Here is a 22,382-nt window from a genome sequence, read left to right on the forward strand (position 1 = left end):
ATATGTATATTTATACATCAATATCAATCTCTTTCTATATATATAATATGACATATAGAAAACCATTGTATTAGTTGTATGTTGCCAAATAACCAATTACCAAAAATTTAGCATCTTATAACAACACCCATTTATACTTCTCTAGGACAGAACTATGGGCACAGTCTGGCTGTACTCTCTGTTCCAGCCTGCCATCAAGATTTCTGCCAGGTATATATTCCCTTCTGCACATGCTGCAGAATAATCTGCTTCTATACACGTCTTGGTATCTTGGTAGTTGGCAGAATCTAATTCCCTGGAGTTGCAGATCTGAGTTTCTTGTTTTCTTGGTGATGGTGGCTAAGAATTCATCTTTGCATCAGAGGCCACCCATATCCCTTGCCACCTGGTCCCCTCCATCCTTAAATCCAGTGACAGAGAATTTATCACGTGTCATATCTTCAAACTTCTGACTCTCTTGGTCTCTGCCCCCCAGACCCATATTTAAGGGGTTCATGTGATGAGGTCAGGCCCACCAGACAATCCCCCTCGTAAAGTCCATCGTGCCATGGAACATAACCTAATCCCAGGAGTGACAGTCCTTCAGTCACAATCCCAGGAATTACGGAAGCGTGTGCACCAAAGGAAGGAAGCTGGGGGAACATCTTAGGAATCTGCCCACCTCAGCAGCAGTCAGATTTTGTATGGCTCATAATCCTTAGAACCTGGGAAAGGGTGGGTTACTGAAGAGCAGGATAAGTCTGGAGCCCCTGGATGAGCCCAGAGGGGGCGGGCAGACATGAAAATGCTGAAGAACGTCTCATTTTATTTAGTTAGGGTACACACAGGTCACTGCCCAGGAGCACAGGTATCAAGAGGTGATTTCTAAATAAAGGAAAGCTATTGTTTCATTAATCCACAAAGGAGAGTGACAGGGAACCTGGGAGAGGTGGACTGTGAACAGTCTTTAGAGCTGTTGGTCAGCTTGGACACATATGGTGGGAAAATGGTAGAAACCTTCGGACTATATTCCAAGGATGTTCATTCATCATTTCCTGGGCTGCTTAACAAGCATCTACTAGCCCAACTGGCATGCCGGGTACTGTCTTGGCCGAGGGGCTACTCTGTCATGGTCACTGTCCTGAAGAGGAGCACGATCTAAAATATTGATAATGTTTAGGCAATCACAAATTGGTCTGAATTCTGGAAGCTGCTAGATGCCTTCGGATATTTTGAAAAGGCTTTGAAACGTTTAGTGGACGACAGTGTTCTGATTGGCAGCTCCTTATACCCTAGGAACTTCGATGCATAAACGGAGGTGGCAGCATCAACAGAAACTTGCCCCACCATTACCCCTTCCCGCCAAATGTCCAGGAACCTCATTTATTATTCGACTCACTGCTATAAAGTTGAGTGTATAAACGTACACTAATAAAATTTCTTCAATACATTTACAAGTTTATATTACTACCAGGAAAGAGGTTTTGGCATCAGATGGGACAATTTCTTATCATTCAACAAAGGCAGAGGAAAAACAAACCAAATTTATTAGCATTTCAATCATTTCTATAAAAATATTCCTGAAAAAAATATGAATTGATCTTGTCTCATTTCCTCTAAGAAATTTCCCACCTCTCTAGTGGCAGGAGAGCTATTAATTAATATCTAAGTCATCACAGACTCCTGTACCTTCTTTTAAAAAAATTGTTCATATCCTGTTTTTTAAAAATTCCTTTTGATGTGCTCATGGGGTTAGTCTACCACTCTTAATGAAGACTTGAATTTCTATTGATGCATTTCTGAAACTGAGCAAACAATTAGGCTATGACAGAAAATGAACAGTGAAGACTACTTATTGGTTGTTCTCCAGTGAAATATCAGTAAATTGCTTGTATTAAACAAATGCAGATTCATACTTTAGGATTTCCAAAGTAGAAACTAATCATGCCTGATTAAGTCTGATATTGTATAGATATACAGCAAGGGGACTTAATTAGGCAGGGTTCTTTGTACCCAACACTATTATTTAGTACATATTTAACACACAGTTATTGATTATGTATCAAAGACTGGGTGCTAAAATTCCAAGATAGAGAGGGACAGACAGGTACACATTTGCCTTGGGTTTAAAGGACCAAAAGTCATCATACGGATATTTCTCTGCTTTAGTAGTGCACTGATATGCTGCACTCAAGACACTTTGGACATAAGAAAAGAAATCAAGTCAAGATAAATCAAATCCAAGTGAGGGAAGGTGAAAGGATTTAAGCATTCCATGCATCGATGCAGCATCTGAAATGCAGCCAGTCTCCTTGACTTTCAAGGACCATTTGGTTTCTAGCTGTTGAGCTGCTTTGTGCCACCCAAGCTTCCTCTATTTACACGCAGGTCAACGTGGCCCATAACCTGGAGTACCTACCATTGGATGTCACAGATTTTGTGCCACTTATTTCACATTCTCAAGAGGCTGGTGACAGGCTGGTCAGTGGACTAATTTCCCTTGTGTCAGATGGCTACTTCTGATCCAGCCATGAACTGAAAATTAAGGCACAGGAATCAAAATGGCCCCAAGACCTGTTTCTCAAAGGGGCTAAGATTGGGTGAAATGACGTAAAAGATGTGCTTTGTACAAAAACAAAGATCTCTTGCAAAAAGATTAGCAATATTAATTTAAAAGGTAGGCAGACCAATATTCAAAGAGCAGGCTTCAAAGCAAAACAGACATCAGTTCACTGGAACATATGGGATCCATAAATCCTGGCAGGCTTAACTGCCTGGAGGTTCTCACCATTAGGAAAAGCTCTTGATACGTACAGCCACATGGAGACATGCTAATACACGCTTGCAAATACTATTTTTCTCTCTACCTTTCCATCAGTCAGTTAACCTTATGAAAATAAATTCAAGTGACTATAACTCACTTTCCTTCTTTAACCTTTCAGTGTTGGTTAATTTAAATGTTTAGAAAAGGCTGTGAAGTGTTTAAGGGATCACAATGTACTTATTTACAGCTACTTTGTATCCTAGATCTTTTGATGCAGAAGCTGATGTGCTTTTCAATATCCTAAATAAGGCTTTTCAATTGAAAATAATATTTCATCCAAGCAACCAAGTCTAACAGCACAGGGTATAATGAGTTCCATTTAAAGGTCTGCCACTGTTCAGCAAAAAAAAGAGCAATGTTAGGAGACTAATGACAAGGACCTCTAATAGGAAATGTGGCAACTACAAATTTACTATTACAGTGATACAATATTCTGGAACAACGGACACAAAGAGGTTTCAATTCTTCTATGGCAGAGGAGGTTAGAAATTCCCCAAACTCATACTCCTGCATCGGGGGCCCAATGGCCACACATCCCGATGCTAAGAATCCTCCCCCATATCTGTCCACCAGGCCACATGGCTGGAGCTCACCCAGGGGCTGTGCCGTCCCATCACTGGCAGCCTTGTGGTGCAATTGACAATGCAATTGACAAAGAGGCCAGAGGGGTGGGCAGGGCCTCTAAATGGAAGAGCAAGGGGCCTTCCTTACTGAGGAGGAAGAGCAGACCCCTGCCTGGGCTGGTTCAGGAATGAGAAACAAACTGTCGTTGAGTTAAGTCAACAAGATTTTGGAGTTTGTCACAGCAACCATCATTTCCTTAACTAAGGAACTGCCCTAAGACCACAATATCAAATAAGATGATGGGAAAGCATAATGTATTTTTGAGAAATGAAAGTTAAGCACTGCTGGGTTTCATTTATGTTCCATACCTCCCACGTGCATAGTGGTCACACATGCACACACAAACAGACCTATATTCTTAAACATGAAAACAGAGTCCTAAGGAAGACAATGGATTTTGTGGTCAAAAGATGTTGTGGTCAAAAAAATGTTTTTTTTTTAATGTCTCAGAATCTCAGACAAACATCTAATTGACTAATTGTGTCTATCTATGGATCGATGCTTATTTTAAATATAGGGAACTGCACTTGTGGGTTATTTCAGAAGTGATTTTATAATTTTAATATCATATGTTAGCAAACAGTAGATCACATCAAAACATTCCCCATCTCTTTCATTTTAGGAACTTGCAACTCTGGAGCATTTAGAGAAAACAGAACGGCAGCAGGGAGATTGTGATCTGACATCTCCTGATTTCCACCAAGTCGAGTGAGGGCAAAGCCCTCCTTCGTGGAAAATTATGCATAATTTGCATTCAGGGCATGCATCAGGTTTGTTAAAAGTGTTTCAAGCACAAGTCTGGCTGTTGCAGACAGCTTTTGAACATCTTAAACCAGGTCAGTTACAATTCCTTTCCAACCTTTGACTGAATGTTTCAATTGCACTGCCAGATTTGTAAGGAGGAGATAAACATCACCGTTTACTTCAATGGCAACTCAAAGCACAGAAATGAAGAGCGCAGTGGCCAGTACCTGATACTGCTCATGCTACCAGTCTCTGATCCAAGCTTGCATCGCTCCAGTTGGCTGGCAACGATTTGACGTTCCGCCTCCAGCTCTCGGGTCAGTCTTTCAAACTGTAATTCCTAAAATAAAACCACAAAAAAAAGTGGAATTCAGACCAAAATTACAGGACAATCAAAAGGAAAAAGTACAATTACCAAGATGTCAAATTTCAGAAATAGAGGAAATTGATAGGAAATAAAACAAGGACCTGAAGTTCAGACAGACCCAAATTTATCTCAGTCCTGTGACCCAGTTGCCATGGGACCTTGAATAAGTTATGTAATGCAGTTATCTATTTAATCATCCGCAAAATGTGTTAAAAAAAATACTTATTTCATAAGGTAGAGACAAGGATTAAATGAGATCCTGCCAAAGGAAAACTAGACTATCCTTTGTTCAACATATTGCCAGCATCCAACTGATGCTACTGTTCCTGACACCAAAAGCTTGACATATAATAAAGAAACAATTCATCCCTTTTTATCACTTGTAGAATTGTGTTTATTCCCTGCTGGCCTTCTCACTGCCTCTATATACTAATTTGACCTTCATGTTGCTTACATAATGTAGGTTAAAAAAAAAGTTTCAAACCTACACCTTTCATGATTTAAATTCCAATTCCAGTAACAATAAGTTAATAATTTTGACATATTTGACATATTACATTTTAAAATAGCCAACTGAAGCCATGTAGAATGCATAGACAAAGAAGCCTAAACTATACTGTTGAATGAAAAATGTGTCAATCAGTAACTATAAGGATCTCAACTGTTCCAACGACAGGACTTTTTTTGTTCCCTAATTTAGGCTTTATATTTTATTTATCCATACACTCAAGTTTTATTTTTTTATGCCCATATTTATAACAAAGCATGTATTTTGACAAAAATTTTCAGGAAAAGTTTTTAGGATGTCACATTAAATTCTTTGTAAAAATAGATTATCCAACCAGTCTTTTTTTCCTCAATGAAAAATAAGAGTCAGTTTTGGAGAACATAAGGTGCCTAAAATTCCTAAAGCAGTAGGGATTTGTCTTTTCAAAGAAGCTAAGTTTATTTTATTGGCTACCCCGAGACTCTCTTCCATGAGACCTTTAATAATTAGGATCTGGTATGTCTTCTACATTCATTAAAAACATCCTCTTTTTCATAAGAGCAGTTTGTTGTAGTGGTGGTTGTGGTTTTTACCTTATCTCAGAGACCTGAGTAAGAGACACTGCAAATGAGACCTCATCTTACCCTGTAGGGGGCTAAAACTGAAGAAGCACGTTTTTTGTTTTTGTTTTGTTTTCTTGAGGCACCAGGTCAGGGATTGAACCTGGGGACTCATATGCAGGAAGCCAGCACTCAACCACTGAGCCACATTGGCTCCCCTGAGTTGTTTTGTTTTCTTTTTCCTTTTTTTTCTTCATTTCTTTGCTTGCTTGTTTTTGTTTTTAGGAGGCACCAGGGACTGAACCTGGGACCTCCTATGTGGGAAGCAGGTGCTCAACCGCTTGAGCCACATCTGCTCCCAGCATGTTGTTTCTTAAGCTCCAACTTTTCTTATCCACTGTGATGGACATCACGTAGTATTTGTAAGGAATGAATCCCAAGGCCTCTGCCAAATGTCCTTTATAACCTTCCTTCTTTTTTCCAGAAAGTCTACCTGCCCTCTTTGGGCGATTCCTTACCACCAAAATATCCATGTACTAGAAGACTTTTCATTTCATGGTTTTACTATATCTCTTAAAATTATTGTAAAATACATATTTACCTCCCATGTGCATATGTGGTCATACATGCACACACAAACAGATCTATATTCTGTTTGTCTGTCTGTGTCAAGGAAACTAATTCACACCTTTGGTTGAGAAGACCTTAAAACTGTATACTTAGATGCCTTAGAGAACTCCTGAGTATAAGAAAATTCATAATTTGAGTGTAGTTATTTGTATTATCTAAAGTAGTCTGCTGTGTTTTCACATGATACAGAAGTTAAAAATGGTGAGCGCCTCCAACAGTCTGACTCAAGACTGATAAATCTCCCTGGGCTTTCGCTAGGACAGATGTTGTTCTCGGGTGGGCTGCCTTCAAGTTCGGATCTCACTGTATTGGTCACAGCAGTCTTATGGCAGGGAGGTGACGGGTGATGACTTTTTCATTGGCAAGCTGCTTTCCAGTCCTACATATACCATTTCCAGTGCTGTTTATCTGTCCAGTGCTTCTGTATCCAACACTACACACTGGCTGGCTTCAACAACAGGAATTTATTGTCTCACAGATTTGGACACTAGAAGTCCAGCACCAGGGGTCAGCAGGGCCATGCTTTCTCTGAAGTTTGTAGCTTCCTCTGATATTCGTAGACTTCTCTGAAGTCCACAGCTTTGTGGTGTCACCCATAACTCAGTCTCTGCCTCCAGCACACAGTCACTGTCTTCTTCTGTCTCCTCATTCACCACCACATCCAAATTTCCTTTACTTATAAGGACTCCAGTCAGATCAAGCTAAGGCCCACCCTGATTCAGTGTGGCTTCATCTTAACAGGATCTTTGAAAATGTGTTTATAAATGAATTCACACCCACAGGGCCAGGGATTAGGACATAAATAAGTCTTTTTTGATATGACATATGATCTAATCCATAACATCTTCCCTCTGTGTAAATATTTCCATCTGGTACCTTCTGAAGAACTTCCTTTAATATTTCTTATAATGCAGTTCTTTGGTAATGGGTTATTTCATATTTCCACCCATAAAAAAAGACTTTCTTTTACCTTTGTTTTCTAAAGATGTATTCACAGCATTGTCTCTCATTTGCACTGTTTCTGACCAAAAAAAAGTCTGTGATCATACTTGCCTTTGTTTCTTTGTATGTACTCCATCTTTTTCTGCCAGTTTTAAGATTTTTTTTATTTATCTTTGGTGCTGAGTAATCTGGTTACCTTGTTCCCCACTTTCTTCATAATTCTGATGCTTGGGGTTGACTGAGCTTCATGGGTTTGTAGATTTAGAGTTTCCAACAAATTTGGATAATTTTAGGCCATTATTTATTCATTTTTCTTTGTTCGCCCCTCTGTCCTCCCCTTAGTGTCTCCAATTAAATACATATTAGTTAGCTGAAACTGTTCCACAGCTCATGGGTGCTCCTTCCATTTTTAAAATTATTTTCTCTCTTTGCATTTCCTTTTGGCTGGCTTCTATATTGCTGCCTTCAAGAGAACTAATCTTTTCTTCTGCTATATCTAATCTACCATTAACCCCATCCAGGGTATTTCCATTGAAGAAACTGACGAATCAAATATCTTTGGAAGTTTCATTTAGGCCTTTTTTATGTCTTCCATATGTGTACTTAACTTTTTGAACACATAAAATACAGTCTTGTTTTTTTTCTTTGGAATACAGTTTTAATAACCTTTTGAATGTCCTTATTTACTAATTCTAGCACTGTGTCCTTTTCAACTGATCGACTCCCCACTTTGTCTGGATGATGTTTCCTGTCCCTCAGCTTGTCTAGTGATCTTTGACTGAACATCAAACATTGTGAATTTTGCCGTGTTGGGTGCTGCGTGTCTGTGTACTACTCTAGATACCTTGAACTCTTTAAGGTTGAGGCTGGGAACTCTCAGGAATTTGCCAAGCAGGGGCACCCCATTCCCCCTGCGTAGGGGAGCCCCACGCGCAAGCAGTGCACCCTGCAAAGAGAGCCACCCCACACCAAAAAAACGCAGCCCGCCAGGAGTGGCGCTGCAGAAAGGGAGAGCTGATGCAGCAAGATGACGCAACAAAAAGAGACACAGATTCCCAGTGCCTCTGAGAATGCACGCAGACACAGAAGAACACACAGCAAATGGACACATGAGAGCAGACAATGGGGAAAGGGGGCAGGAAGGGGAGAGAAATACATAAAAAATAAATCTTAAAAAAAAAAGAAAAGCTGCACCTGAGGTTCTCAAACTTAGTGCCCTCCAATGGCTTACAGGCATCTGGTATTGAAAAGTAGATGAGTTTGTTGCACCGAGGAAATCCTTAGCGTGTGGGTAGAAAAGAGACATTCTGTAGCTCCAGCAGTTTGGTGTTTAGAGGGAAGACAGACCCCTCAAGACTTAGCAAGTCCCTGGATTTCTTAGGGATGGAAGAAAATTCAAAAGAGGAATGTTGCTAAAAAGGCCAGGTGTGTACACAAGGAATCAACTGGAAAAATGAATCTGCAGATAATTTGGGAAAATAAGTAATACTGGTTATGATGATTAATTTTATGCATCACCTTGGCTAACCTATGGTGACCAGTTGTTTGGTCAAACACTGGGTGTTGCCCTGAAGGTGTTTTGTAGATACAATTAATACCTACAATCAATTAACTTTAAGAAAAGGGGGTTAACCTTCATGATACGAGTGGGATTCCTCTAGTAGTTCAAAACCTTAAGAGCAAACACTGAGAATTCTGGGTGAAGAATTTCTGCCCTAAGACTGCAACGTAGAAAATTTTCCCGACTTTTCAACCTCTTGTCCTATGAGTTTTGGACTCAAGGCTGTCACATCAACTCACCTGAATTTCCAGCCTGTCAGCCTGACCTACAGCTTTGAAATTTGCCAGGCCCCAAAACTTATGAATCATTCCTTAAAATAAATAAATTTCTTAAATATACTTTATATATAATAAATTCCTTATATATATTTACACATATCTCCTATGGTTCTTTTTCTCTGGAGAACCCTGAGTATTACACTGGTTGTAAGTGAATATTTGGTATTAAATTCAGTTAAGATGAGACCATAAAAAGAGATGAGAAAAAGAATGAGGAAAGGTATTTGAAGGCGATCTATATTTGGAGGCCAGAAAGGACAAGAGAAGCACAATAGTTCTACAGTAGAATACCAGTAAGTTCACTCTAATCCATATTTTATTCCTCCATCCTGTGAACCCTGTGATGGTGATGTCCACTCCACCTCTAAATCAAGAGAGGTCTTAGATCCCACATGGCTGATGGATGTGATTCTCCTGTCTGCAATTGTAGGCACTCTTGGTGCCCTGGTGTGGTGGTTGACCATCTTCACCTCCCTGTTAGCTGACCTGGGTAAGTCCAATGAACCAGAGAGTAGGTGTTGCAACTCTGCTGGGGCTCAGGGCCCAGTTGGCACATGGCCAGTCCAGAGATTCAGGTCTCCTGAGTATACACCAACCCTAGATATGGGGGCAGTGGCCAAGATGGTTGCTGAGGGCAGGGAGAGGGAAGAAGAGATGTGATATGGGGCAGTTTCAGGACTTTGAGTTGACCTAAATGATACTGCAGGGACAGATGCTAGACATTATATATCCTGCCATAACCCACTGAATGGACTGGGGGACAGTGTAAACTATAATGCAAACTACAATCCATGCGGTGCAGCAGAGCTCCAAAATGTATTTACCAAATGCAATGAATGATGAAAGAGGGTGTTGATGTGGGAGGAATGGAGATGGGGTAGGGTGTGGGGGTATATGGGAACCTCTTATATTTTTTAATGTAACATTTTTTGTGATCTACGTATCTTCTAAAAAAAAGACAATTAAAAAATTTTTAAATAATAAAATGATAGGGAAGAGGAAATATTACAGAATAAACCTTGTTTTGCATTTTAAAAAAAAGAACAAGAGAAGGCAGAAGGAAAAAAACTAGAAGAATAACCTTAGGGGCAAAAGGTCATTAGTATTACTTTCTCCAGGGGAGCTCCAGTTGAGAAGTGATGATAACACAGGCTAAAGAAGGCAATACAAAAACTATCCAGAAGAAGTGGGATTTAATGGGAATTCAGAGCATGGGTGGTTAGAATCAGAGAGGCTGTCCTTCAGGAAAGGAAGTTTGGAGAAAAAGCAAAGCCGTGTTAGACAGCCTACACCTCCCCACTCTGTATAAATTATCTGTTTTACAGAAAACAAAATTTATGCAAGTAGTGGATATAGGACACCAAAACTCATTAAAAATTACTAAGAGCTAGAGTTAAATGGTTTTCATTCCTAGAATAGCACGTTGCTGAGTCACAATACATTAGGATTATTATAACAAAAATCATCATACAGTTTTATAACTTTTTTCCTAAAGAGACTAAATTAATAATTTATTTAGTTTAATTAAATGGGGCTTACTAAATGCTCTTAAATGGATAAAAGCCCGTGAAGTCTCTTTAGGGGGATTAATTAACTCAGTATGAAAACTGAAATCAGAAAACATATAGGTTCATTTATTCAGTCAATAAATGTGTTATTTAACATTGTGATGTACCATCATTTGGGAGGGTACAAGCTAGATTTGAGGAAGTGGAAAAGTTTAGACTGAATAGTAACTAAAGTAAAAACAGATGAGTCATGCTTTACTAATAGAAGAAGAAGAGAAAAAGAGACTGGCATTAGAAGTAGAGAATAGGGAAGATGGATGAGATAATTAGGCAGTAGAAGCAAAGGTGCTTTCTACACTAGAGACTAGATAGCTAGAATCCAATGATGTGAGATTGAAACTGACAATACCCAGGCTTATAACCACAAAAAGTAGGGGGGGGTGACCCCCAAACATATCCTGAGATTGTTTCTGTAGCCTGCACCTGCTCAGGCACCCATGTTTCCTTTGACAACCTCCCCTTCTATTGGAGAAAAGAATATTGCAGACCAGCTCCCACACACAGTATGGTGGTGGTGTACAAAGTCTGCTAATTGGATGGGGTAAGCATGACCATGAAGGGGTTTGATAAATGTAACCATGGTAGTTAGGGTTCAAGGGTTCCCTTTTATAGGATGTCAAAAGGTGAAATCATATAACTTGTTCTTCCTGTTGGGTTGAGTTAGATGAAAAAAAATCTATTGATGAACAATGGGAGATCCAAGCTAATTTAATGACATAATGCACTAATCTCCACCTCCAATAGTATGTAAGATTCCTTGTGATCTTATAATACTTAGGTTTTACTGACACCCTTGTACTACACCCATCTTATCATAAGGATGTGTTCAAGTATTTATCTCTCACCTAGATTGTGAAACTCTTGAGGAACTCATGGGTGCTAAATTTATATTTTTATCTATGGGCAAAGTGTTTGGTACATAGTTGGGATTTGGTAAATGTTTGTTTATGCATGAAAGTTGCAAGATACTGGGATCACATCTCCTGTAAGGGAGCAAGCAAACTGTAACCCAACATTTTTTTTCAAGAAGGCAGTTTGTGACCATAAATGAACACATATCCTACAAGCATATGTAAGTTGTTGTTGTTTTTTTAAAGAAAATCAATAGTTCTACAAATTGTGTTCATCATTCACTTGCATCATCTGTCATATCTTTCTCAAGATTCACTACTCTAATGACCCACCCTTATTTGAAAAGGTTTTTAAAGATTTATCTAGGTGATGTCCATTTTAAAAAATTGTTCTCTTCATTTTTCATCTCATAATCAAAGCTTATTTGATATATTATTTAATAATACTCTATATTTCCAATTGCATAAGAGAAAATATTGTCATCGTTGTTGGTTTGAAATCAAATTGTACAAGCACAAAATGAAATGGGTCAAATATTTATTAGATTTTATTTTGAAAATCAGCCATCCCTATACTCCCCTCTTCCTCCTCTTCAGAAGCAATCGTTTTTAACTCCTTTATTTATATCCCTATCAATATTATTTACTAATCTGATTTTCAGTTTTAAGCCTTTTCAATTGATGTCTTTCAATATAAAATGAGGATTTAGCTTCATAACCCCATCTGCCATCCCACATTTCCCATCTTCCTCCTATTTCCCCATATTGTTAACCTATAGTATTAGGTAGGAAAATACGGCAATAAAAATGCTATTTATAGTACGATTTCTTTTCACTAATATACAGTGTTTTCCCTAAGTTAATAGGTTTTCTTGTTCTTTTGCTTGGTTGTCTATATACTTATCATGAGTCCCACCCAAACCTCCCCCGTTTGTGTACATCTTTGCAAAACACAAAGAAACACATGGAATAACATCAGTTTCAGCTAGCTACCAGGAGAGATCTTGCGACCAGTTTTACCTGACCAGGCAACTTGCTTAGAACTGGGATCTCCCTTTACCTCAATGTTGGGGATTTCCTTTGTCCCTCTATTGCAGGGTTACCTCTTTATTGGGCCTATTGTCATCATCTTTTTCCTACTTTATTTCCTTTTCTGGTAGAATATTTGTCCAGCAAGATATTGAATGGGAGGCAATTTTCCGACAAGTGGCACATCTGATATGTTTCTATTCTACTCTCAAAGCTAATAGTGTGGCTGAGAACAGAGGTAGAGAGTTTCAGGTTGGAAATAATTTTCCCAGTATTTTGAGAATCGCTTCATTATCTTCTACCGCCCAATGTTGCTGATGAGCAGCGAAAAAACATTTGTTTTTATTTTTTTTAAATTTTAAATGAAATCCACTTTTACTTTGCCCAGAAAATATGTATTCTATTCTCATTGTCCTTAGTGTTTTTAATTTATGGTAATGTGTCTTGATGTAAACCTCTTTTCAAGCATTCTTCTGGGCATTTAGTGGGACCGTTCAGTCTACATATTCTTGTCTTTCCGTTCTAGACAATTTATGGGAAAATTATTATTTTCTCCTTCTTGTTTTCATTTTTTCTTATTGCTACTGTTTTTTCTTTAACTTGTATTAGTCAGGCTTTACCTTCCTGGGCACTGATTTCCTGGCTCCCTACACCTTTCTTTGCCAGCTCTTGGCTTGACTTGATGGTTGCTTTGCCTGCCAGATGAACCGTCTACCTGCTATACATCCCTGGTCCACCTTGTGTGTTCCTTTCTACCTGCCTAGGATTGACTAGTGATATTAATCACTGCTGTCTCCTGCTGGAGTCTCACAAAATTGTCCACTCTGCTCCAGAGGCTCCAGAGGCTCTCTACATCTCCCCTATCTTTCTCCTCTCTTGTCCTGGCCATCCTGGCTGCAGAAGAAACCTGGTTCTTTAAAGCACCAATGCCGATCCACTGCAGCTAGCTATGTGTAAGATGCAGGCATGGAAACATCACTGCTTTTCCTCTTCTGGCTCTAGGATTCAGTGAGTTCAGGGAGCCTGACAGAGGGACCGTGCTTGCAGGTCTGAAGTAAACGGCTGCTCAAGTCTTTGGGAGACACTTTATTAGAAAGTGCAAGGCGGTCATCATTGCTGCCTAAACTTTGTCCTCAGATGTTTTTCTACCTCACAGAAGGTCAGGGTCCAGGATGGTGGCGGTTCTGTCCTGTGACTTGAGACTCCACAGGGAAGATGAAATCCAGTAGATGACTTTAGATAAAATATAGTTTGCCCGGGAAGTGACTGTGGCTCAATCGATTGGGCTCCCATCCACCACACGGCCCTCGGTTCACGTCCCAGGCAGGCTGGCTGGTGCCCACATAGAGCTGAGCTCCCGCGGAGAGCTGGCGCAGCAAGATGACGCAACAAAGGGAGACAAGCAGACACAGAAGAACGCGCAGCAAACAGACACAAAGAGCAGACAGCAAGCAAGCCACGGGGGGGAGGGGGATAAATATATATATATTAAAGATTTATTATTTTATTTATATATATATCTTTTGCCCTAGGGCTGAAGGGGTCAGTCCTGGGCCTCTAAATCTTCCCTGGGGGGAAACGGGGAAACTGAGGGAATCTCTCACTGGGAAAAGGAAGGGAGTCAGGCTTAGGGGGCAGGGCTGAAAGACTTGGGACACTCCCTGCTCCTTTTCATAATCCTCTCACCCAAACTAGGGTTTCATTGTGTGGACGCCCTTTTGCTCCCTGGAGCCTCTCCTGTCTGCACCCAAGGATTTGTATGATCAAGTAATTCTGGGTGATCTTCCCTCACATTCCTTTCAATTCCCATTTCACACTTAGTTCCCATTTGACTTCACAGCTACAATCTCCTGGCAATGCTAATTCTACCCTGCAGAGGCACTTTGCAAAGCCAAATCTGAAGGGAAGGTGGTGCAAATGACAGGGTAATAATAGGAAGCCAGCAGCCTAGTGTCCAACAAATCTGAGAAGAACAAGCCACGATGTCAAGATGCAACGGAGCAAATCAATGTCAACCGTAATGCTGTGTAGACTTCATTGATGAGTCAAAACGACTACAAAGAGCTGCCTGGGAAAGTTTACAAAACTGACAGAATAATGTTTTAAACAGCCTCGGTGTCATCTTGGGTCACCAACCAAGACAGCAGATGGCAGAAATCAGTACCCTGAAGCAGAATCCTTGGAAACTTTCCAGAGCAGTTTCAACAAAATAAAAATAAAACAAAATGCCTCTTGCTGACCAACCTGCAAGATCCCATATGCTTCGCTCTACTACCATTTTATCTTGCCAAATGCCTATATGATATCCAAATAAAGCACATTTGCCAGTTTCTGTCATTCATCTAGATGGCAGGACTCCATGAAATAAGGAAGGCCACAGTTCCTGTGATGTGGTAGTTACAGCAGTTTGATACTTATAAATTGCAAAAAGAGATGCTGATTATGTTTGTAAACTGGTCTGTTCCTCCGGGTGTGATACCCCTTTGACTGTATTAAATTCAGAAGTTTCACTTTTACTTTATTAATTCAAGATTAGGGCTTTGATTTGACCTTGTCATTAGGGTGACTCAGTTTGAGTCCCTGCCTTCTTGGTGGCCTATACAAATGGAGTCACTCAAAGATATACAGAATAAGATACACACCAAGAAACAGAGAGAGCACCACATACACAGAAGAGGAATGAACTTTGATCCTGTGGGCCAGGGGAAGAGAGATAAGCCTCATAGTCTACAGTTGACCTCGGGAAGAGACCAGAGCATCTGAGCCTGGAAATAAACGAGCCCTCGAGCCTACAGCTAAGATCGGAAGAAGCTGGGCCCACAGCCTTAAGAGGAAGAGGAAGGCTGAACTCTGCAGACATAACCCGCCATCTTGCTTCAACGCGTGGCAACTGAGTTTGGTAAGGAAGTAACTTGGAGTTGGACTTTTTAGGGCCTTGTAACTATAAGCTTCCAATCCCAAATAAATACCCTTTATAAAAGCCAGCAGATTTCTGGCACTTTGCCTCAGCACCCCTTTTGGGTTTATGATGTGAAAATCCAATGTGTTTGATTAAATATTTAATGATACTACTCTATTGGTATAAAGGACTGAATTGTTTACCCTAGTTTGAACATGTTCTTGGGCATGGTCTGCATTCTGGTTGGTGTGGCCCCTTTGTAAAAATGATCTCTTCAAGATGTTAGTTCAGTTAAGGTGTTGCTCTACTGAATCAGAATGGTCTTTAATCTGGGTTACTGGAGTCCTTTAGAAGCAGAGTGAAAGTACAAGAAAGAAGCCAGGAGAGGCTGCCATGTGCACTGCTGTATGACGGAAAAGCCATGGGCCAAGGATCACATTAGCCAGCTCCAGAACGCCATAGTCTTCTGGGAGAAAACACCTTGTTTATGCCTCAATTCTGGACTTCTTTTAGCCTCAAAAGTGGGAGCCAATAATTACTATTGTTTAAGCTGACTCATTGCATGGTATTTGTTTCATCAGCCAGAAAACCAAAGCAGTTGATGCCTATGAACTACTTCATGATCAACCCTAGATTTTTTTTACAGGTAATGGGACTCCAGCATGTATATTTTGAAAAATTTCTACTCATGATTCTTATGCACATACCTGCTTGGGAGGGACTATTCTACTTATGACAACAGCAACACGTAGGTAACAACTGTCAATATTTTAAGTATTTACCATGTATTATTCTGATAAGTGTTCTTACTTGCATTGACCCAATAAGGCTGCCATTTTATTGTCTCCATTGGATACATATGTCAGGATTAAAGATATTAAGTAACTTCCCTAAAAATCAGCTGGGGCTGGAACCAATTCAAATCCAATGCTCAGAACTTCCCTACCTCAAAAATCTAAAACTATTTATTCATCACAATTTACAAGGAAGGTCATAGAGCCAGTTATAATACAGTCAAACTCTTAGCACAAATTTCCTTAATGTGGAATGACTAGGGTTTATGTCATGCTCTTTTATATCTTAGTTTTCCCCACCAGCCTAGAAATAAAATACGGCAATTAAAATCTCCAACCATAGGAAGAATTATTCTCATTGTACTCTGCCAGTTTATGAAACAATTGAAATACTTACCCCTAATAAATGGTCTTTAACATTTAAAGGGGGCACTACTAAGTACAGATATCCCCAAAGTGGGCAATGAGGATGGGGAAGAATCCTGTTCCAATGCCCTTGAGTATATTTATCCTGTAGGGGAGAAAACAGCCTTCCATTATATAACGGGTAGAAGAGAAAGTACCAGAAGCCTCACCTCAGCCATGATCAATGGCTTGCAGTCCCCCAAATGGGCTTTGTATGTGCTCACCATGCACCCTTTGCTATGAGCATCCATTTCCTCTTCCCTATCCTTTCCCCTTTTCACCATTCCCTTCTCCTTGAGTCCAGGGAAAATGCCCTTATGTTAAATGGTAAGATAATGAATCTCAGCCTCATCTCATCTATTCACTATCTGTCTGTGAGTACTTTTTTGACCTCTCCTTCACTCCCTACAACCAGAAAAAAATGACCCACTCTCATGGCTCTACACCAACACCACTTTTTGGTATTCACCTAATTGCACACCTGCCTTCTCTACAAAACTGTATGTATACAGCTTGGCAGTGGGGCCACGTGTTGCATAATTACCTTCATCTAAGCTAACATAGAGTGTAGTCAAAAAATGATGAACAAATGGATGGAAGACTTAATGTATGACCTCAAAAAATAATTTTCAAGGGGGCTATATTTTGGATCAATATGAGAAAGTGTGCAATAGTGTAGATATGTGGAGGAAAATCATTAAATGTATCTTGAGGAAATGTAGAAGATGAGATTAAATTATTTTCTAATTCTTCCAGCACAAATAATGTATGATCCTTTTCCAGTGAATTTCTCTCATCCTCTCTCTTTCACACCCTCCTTCTATATGTCTTCTGAAAACCTAAACTTCTTTAGGAATAAACCTATTCAAAACAAATATTTGAGTGACAAAAGAACAATGCTAATTCTTTCTCTCTCAATTTTCTTTGTTGAGCTTTAAATAGCTAAATATTCATCTCAGTGAAATAATTATATATGCTTTCCATCACCAAACTATGGGTAGATAACCTGACCTACTGCTAGCACTTTGCTCTGTTGATTTCACCTTCCTTCCGTAAACCACCTCTTCTTCTGGTTTCCAAGATACCCCTCTCCTGCTTGCCTACCTAACTCTCTGGTTGCCCCTCTCTTTCTCCTCTGTGGGTGTCTCTTCCTCTCTTAAACCAACATATCCTCAGGTTTCTTTTCTATTTGTATTATTTTACATCTTCTCTCTGAATAATATCCTCCGTTCTCCCAATTTCAATGACCAACTCTTGGTGTGTATTCAACTGCCCACAAATAACTATGCTGAAACACCCAGAAGTTCATGTTCAACACAAATAATAGCACTGAACCTGCAAATGTGCTCCCAACCATTTGTTCCCTATCTCAGAAAATGGCATCACCGTTTACCCAAGTTACATAGGCTGAAACATGTGCATTATCCTGGGCTTTGTCCTTTCCAGACACAGGCAAATCATTGCTAAATACCAAGAATTCCTCACCTCTAATCTGCCCACTTCCTCTGCTAAACAACACTCTAATTCTAGACATCAGTATCTCTTGCCCAGAAACCTGAGCTCAGGACCCTAACTAGGGTCTCTGCCTCAGGCCATGCTTACTTTTAATCTACTCTCCAAAACATAGCCAAGAATTATCATTAAAAATAACAAGTGTGGTGGCTACTTATCTGATTAAAACTTTTCAGTGGATCCTCATTTACTAAGGATAAAAAGTAATAGACCTTAACATTTACCCTTCCAATGGCTCACTATTTTCTCTCATTAAAGGAAATATTCCTCACCACGAGCAGCATGAGCTATTTCTCATAAACCTTGATAGAAGTTTTAGGAGTTGAGTGTATTCAGCAAACACCATCAGGCTTCTCTGTTCATATTTTTTCTTTCATTCACACAAAAACATATATTTCTGAAAGTTAATTTAATACTATTATTTTGAAATTAAAGATGTAACCTAAAGCAACTAACTAAAATTCACTTCTCTCATTCCCTCTCCATCTGAAATTTACTACTGCTTCATGGATCCATGTGCAAATTACAATCCGGGCACTCCTGGATTCAAAGATATTCTTCCTTTGCTTGGTCATTAAAGAAATGTACTTAACTCTCCCTGGAGTAAGGAAGAACACTGCTCAAACTATGACATAAACATCAAGATTGCTAGGTACCTGGCCCCCAGCATTCTCTTGCCAAACTGTAAAATCCAGACTTTTTTAATAAACACAATCTTAAAATTGACTGTATTGATATTTTTACACTACATCAAGTGCAAGGCAGAATAATCCATTTTCCCATGACTCACCATCTTCCTAAGATAAAATTCCCTAATGCATTCCATGGGTAGCTATTTGAAAGCTGAGCAGCTGTCAGCATTTCAGAAGTAGGAAATGCCTCAAATCTCTTTGGTGGCTTCACAATTCTCAAAAAATTCGTTTTAATCTCTGGAAATCAAAATTTGCCCCCAACAGTAAGGTGAGATTTGTGGTATAACCATACCAGATTTATCTGGCACTTAAGTGAAAGGTAAAAGAAATACTACCTTCTCCCTACCAGGACATCTGTGTGTTTTGAACCATTTATGCTTACTTGCCTGGCAGCAAACCACGTTTCATTTTTTAGAGTGATTATTCCTTTTATGTTTTAGTCCAAAGCAAAAGATGATGCTACTTGGTTATCTAAACCCCGAGGGTCTAACACATAGTAGGTAGCAAAACATTTGTGGAATGAATGAATAAAATAACGTAGGGCAACAGATGTTTGTGTGCAAAGCATCCTGAAAGGTGCTGAGGAGTACAGGTAGGGAAGATCTGAATGGAAAGTGAATTCAGAAATGGATCCTGTTGACACTTGCAAATCTAATTAAAGAGTTAAAAGGCACACATCATTAACTATAATATAAAGTAAGAGCCAAACTATGAGTTAAGACAAACATATGAATTTCAAATAGTTCCAGTTGGGGAAGATGGAAAGTGGAGGAGAAGGAAGAAGTCAAGGACAGCCATCTAATGAAGGATGAGAAGGCTTACAATATGACTGTAGGAATAGTGGAAGGAAGAGCATGTTAGATGGAAGGAAAAAGATGAGTGAAGGCACAGAATCAGCAAGTATGGAATGTGTTTGTGTTTGGGGGTGTCATAAGCAGCTCAGTTTGATTGGAGGAGAGTAGGGCCAGATTGAAGTTCAGGCATTCCTTTGGAAGTTTTGAACTAAAAAGAAGGTTATTATTATTTAAAAAAAAAAAAAAAAGATTCTGAGTTCCCTTATTCAGCCTAATCCTATACTCCAAATAAGGAACCAATGGAGATTTTATCGAACACATTCATTGCATTGAAAAGAAAAGAGTTAATAAAATTTAACCTTTTTTGTAGACATCTGAGGGTAAGGAATGTAAGCCTGAATACTATACCGATTTGCAAGGATACCACACTGCAGGGCTCTTAGCTTGCCTGACCTTGAATGTCCCTGTCAACTGTAGAGTTCTTTTCTAAATAGATGGACAGAGTAAAGTCCTCTGGAGCTGCAGACAGAGAGAGCTACTGGCTTTTACAACCGAAGAAATAGCCTCATTTCTCTTTTGCTTTGTTCATGTTATTGACATTTCTGTCTGGTGATTCTTTACATATCTTTCAGAGCTCCTGTTCCTCGTTGTCTCCAGAGCTGTTTTTAATTGCCACTAGGATATCTACTGTTGACTGGGGGAGCTGTGACTACCATAGGGCTTACGTCAGGTAACAGGGTGCTATTATAAAAATTGCACTCTAACATAATAGTATAATGGTGTTAATAGTTTCACTATTTGTATAAGAACAGCTGTGTTGTTCCTCTAATTATTTTATCTTCACAATGACCCAGTGATGAAGTTAGGACAGGAAACAATCTATTTGTGTCAAGATGAGAGAACAAGCAATCAGAGAGGCTGAGTGAGTAACTTAAGATCACTCACTTAATGGTGCAGCAGGAACCATAACATAGTGACAGGCAAGCCCCAGCGTTCCTTCCTGTTCTATGGAAGGTATGCAGTATGCCTGTCAACAACGTTTGGTTTCATCTGTGAAATATTATTTCTCCATTGCTTAAGCAGCAACCTATAAAAAATAGGAGCATCCTTATATTAACCTGTGTAAATCCAAATGGGACAACAGGATCTGATTCTAGTGCTCATTTCTTGTAATACTGTTCATGCATTTTAAAAAGTACCCTCTTTACTAAAGCAGCTTTATGACATGAACATTTCAGAGTGATCCCTTCTCGGAGCAGCTGAAAAGCCTGCATTTAACCTATAGTCAAGTTGTGCAGGTTCTAGTCGCTTTTGCTTTATTTTTAGTTTTCCGTTTTGAAATTCTGCTACCGGGAATGAAGTGAATACAGTCTAACAAATGATACATGCATATTCACTTCCTGATCATAAACAAGGACTTATAGAAATGTAGCACTGACAAATGTACCACTGCTGAAATAGATTATACACATTGGAGCAAAATGAACTGTGGCCAATAAATTGCTTCCACAGTCATCATCCTTCCACATCTCCCCAAATTCACATGTCCCTTAATGGATGTGCATTATCAAGTTTCCAGGCTTATTTTCAGTCATAAAGAATAGTATACCAGATGCTCCTGGCACACCAAATTTGTCACACTGTAGACAAGCTAATATCATTATGGGAGACCACAGGGGAAAAAATAAAAGATTCACATTTAATCCATATTAACTACCAGGAGACCCATCAAGGCAGTTGGGGTAGCTCATGAGACAGCAGCTTCTAGCAAATTAGCAGCCCATAACAACTTAGTTATAATGAGCCTGCAAGATCCTCCACCATAAGCTCAACTCCATTAAAGTGAATTCAAGCACATGAATTCATGTACACAGTATAACCTTAACATCTGTCTATGCTTAGCCAATATTTTGTTTAAGCCTTTTTAGGAACAGCCAAATGATCCTTGTATCCCTTGAAACTCAGTTCTATAATTTCCATCAACTGCTGTTTTACCTGATAGAGAGGACCAAGCTGAGCAGCCCTAGCCTCCCTGGCTGCAGAGTTGGGCAGCAAGCTGCTTCTGATTCCAGAAGCTGTTTAGTACATATTAGACAAATTCTCCCCAAACAATTTTCACTTTCTATTCAAGTGGCAAAAGCAATAGTCTGCCCAGAAATTAACTCATCAACCAGGCATGCATACCTAATAAATACTGTAGAACTTGTATACAGTTAAGCCAAATGACTAAGTCCTATCTACTAAAAATCAGAATGGAGAACTTTATATTTTAATGAAATTATACCACCTTCTTTTACATCAGTGGCTTCCTTCCTTTCCCATGGTGTAGTGAAGACTCAGGCTCTTCAGGGACTCAGAAAATGATAGTGATTGAAATGATGATGCTGTTGATGATAATGATGATATTATTATTCTTTTACAGAGGGAAAACAGGAATAGATTATCCATGGTTATCTACCTGATGAGAGGAGAAACACTCAACACAGAGTTTAAGGTATTTTCCAAAAGTTTTTTACATATAGGGTGAATAAGTTTATATTTATATGGAGAATCTAATGTTCCTTGTTGTCTGTCTTCAAAAGCAGATATACATGAATTTTTGGGCATTGTTTTAACAATCCACATCCCTCTCCTTACCTCCAGGAACCTTAGCATGTAGAAAAATAAATGCTGCAGGTATCAGTATGGTTTTTCTAGATTTTTACAAATCCAACATGCATCTGGTTCTAATCACTCTAGATACAGGGCCCTAAAAGTCTTATGATCTACGAGATCATTTGACTCATCACCTTCTTAAGAGTCAGCAGCTCCTCCTACACTCTGGTTTATTGCACTTACCCCA

General features: G+C 39.4%; 1 protein-coding gene across 6 annotated transcripts in view; it reads right to left on the reverse strand.

The window, feature by feature from the left end:
- CTNND2 (catenin delta 2) overlaps nucleotides 1–22,382 on the reverse strand; it is a 1,007,180-nt gene that overhangs the window by 603,837 nt on the left and 380,961 nt on the right. For all 6 annotated transcript variants that reach the window (XM_058306950.2, XM_058306943.2, XM_058306942.2 and 3 more), the window contains one exon: nucleotides 4,399–4,511. In XM_058306950.2, coding sequence (XP_058162933.1) covers nucleotides 4,399–4,511 — 113 coding nt within the window. The remainder of the gene's footprint in view (nucleotides 1–4,398; nucleotides 4,512–22,382) is intronic.

This window comes from Dasypus novemcinctus, chromosome 2 (genome assembly GCF_030445035.2).
Source record: "Dasypus novemcinctus isolate mDasNov1 chromosome 2, mDasNov1.1.hap2, whole genome shotgun sequence".
NCBI classification, from domain to species: domain Eukaryota; kingdom Metazoa; phylum Chordata; class Mammalia; order Cingulata; family Dasypodidae; genus Dasypus; species Dasypus novemcinctus.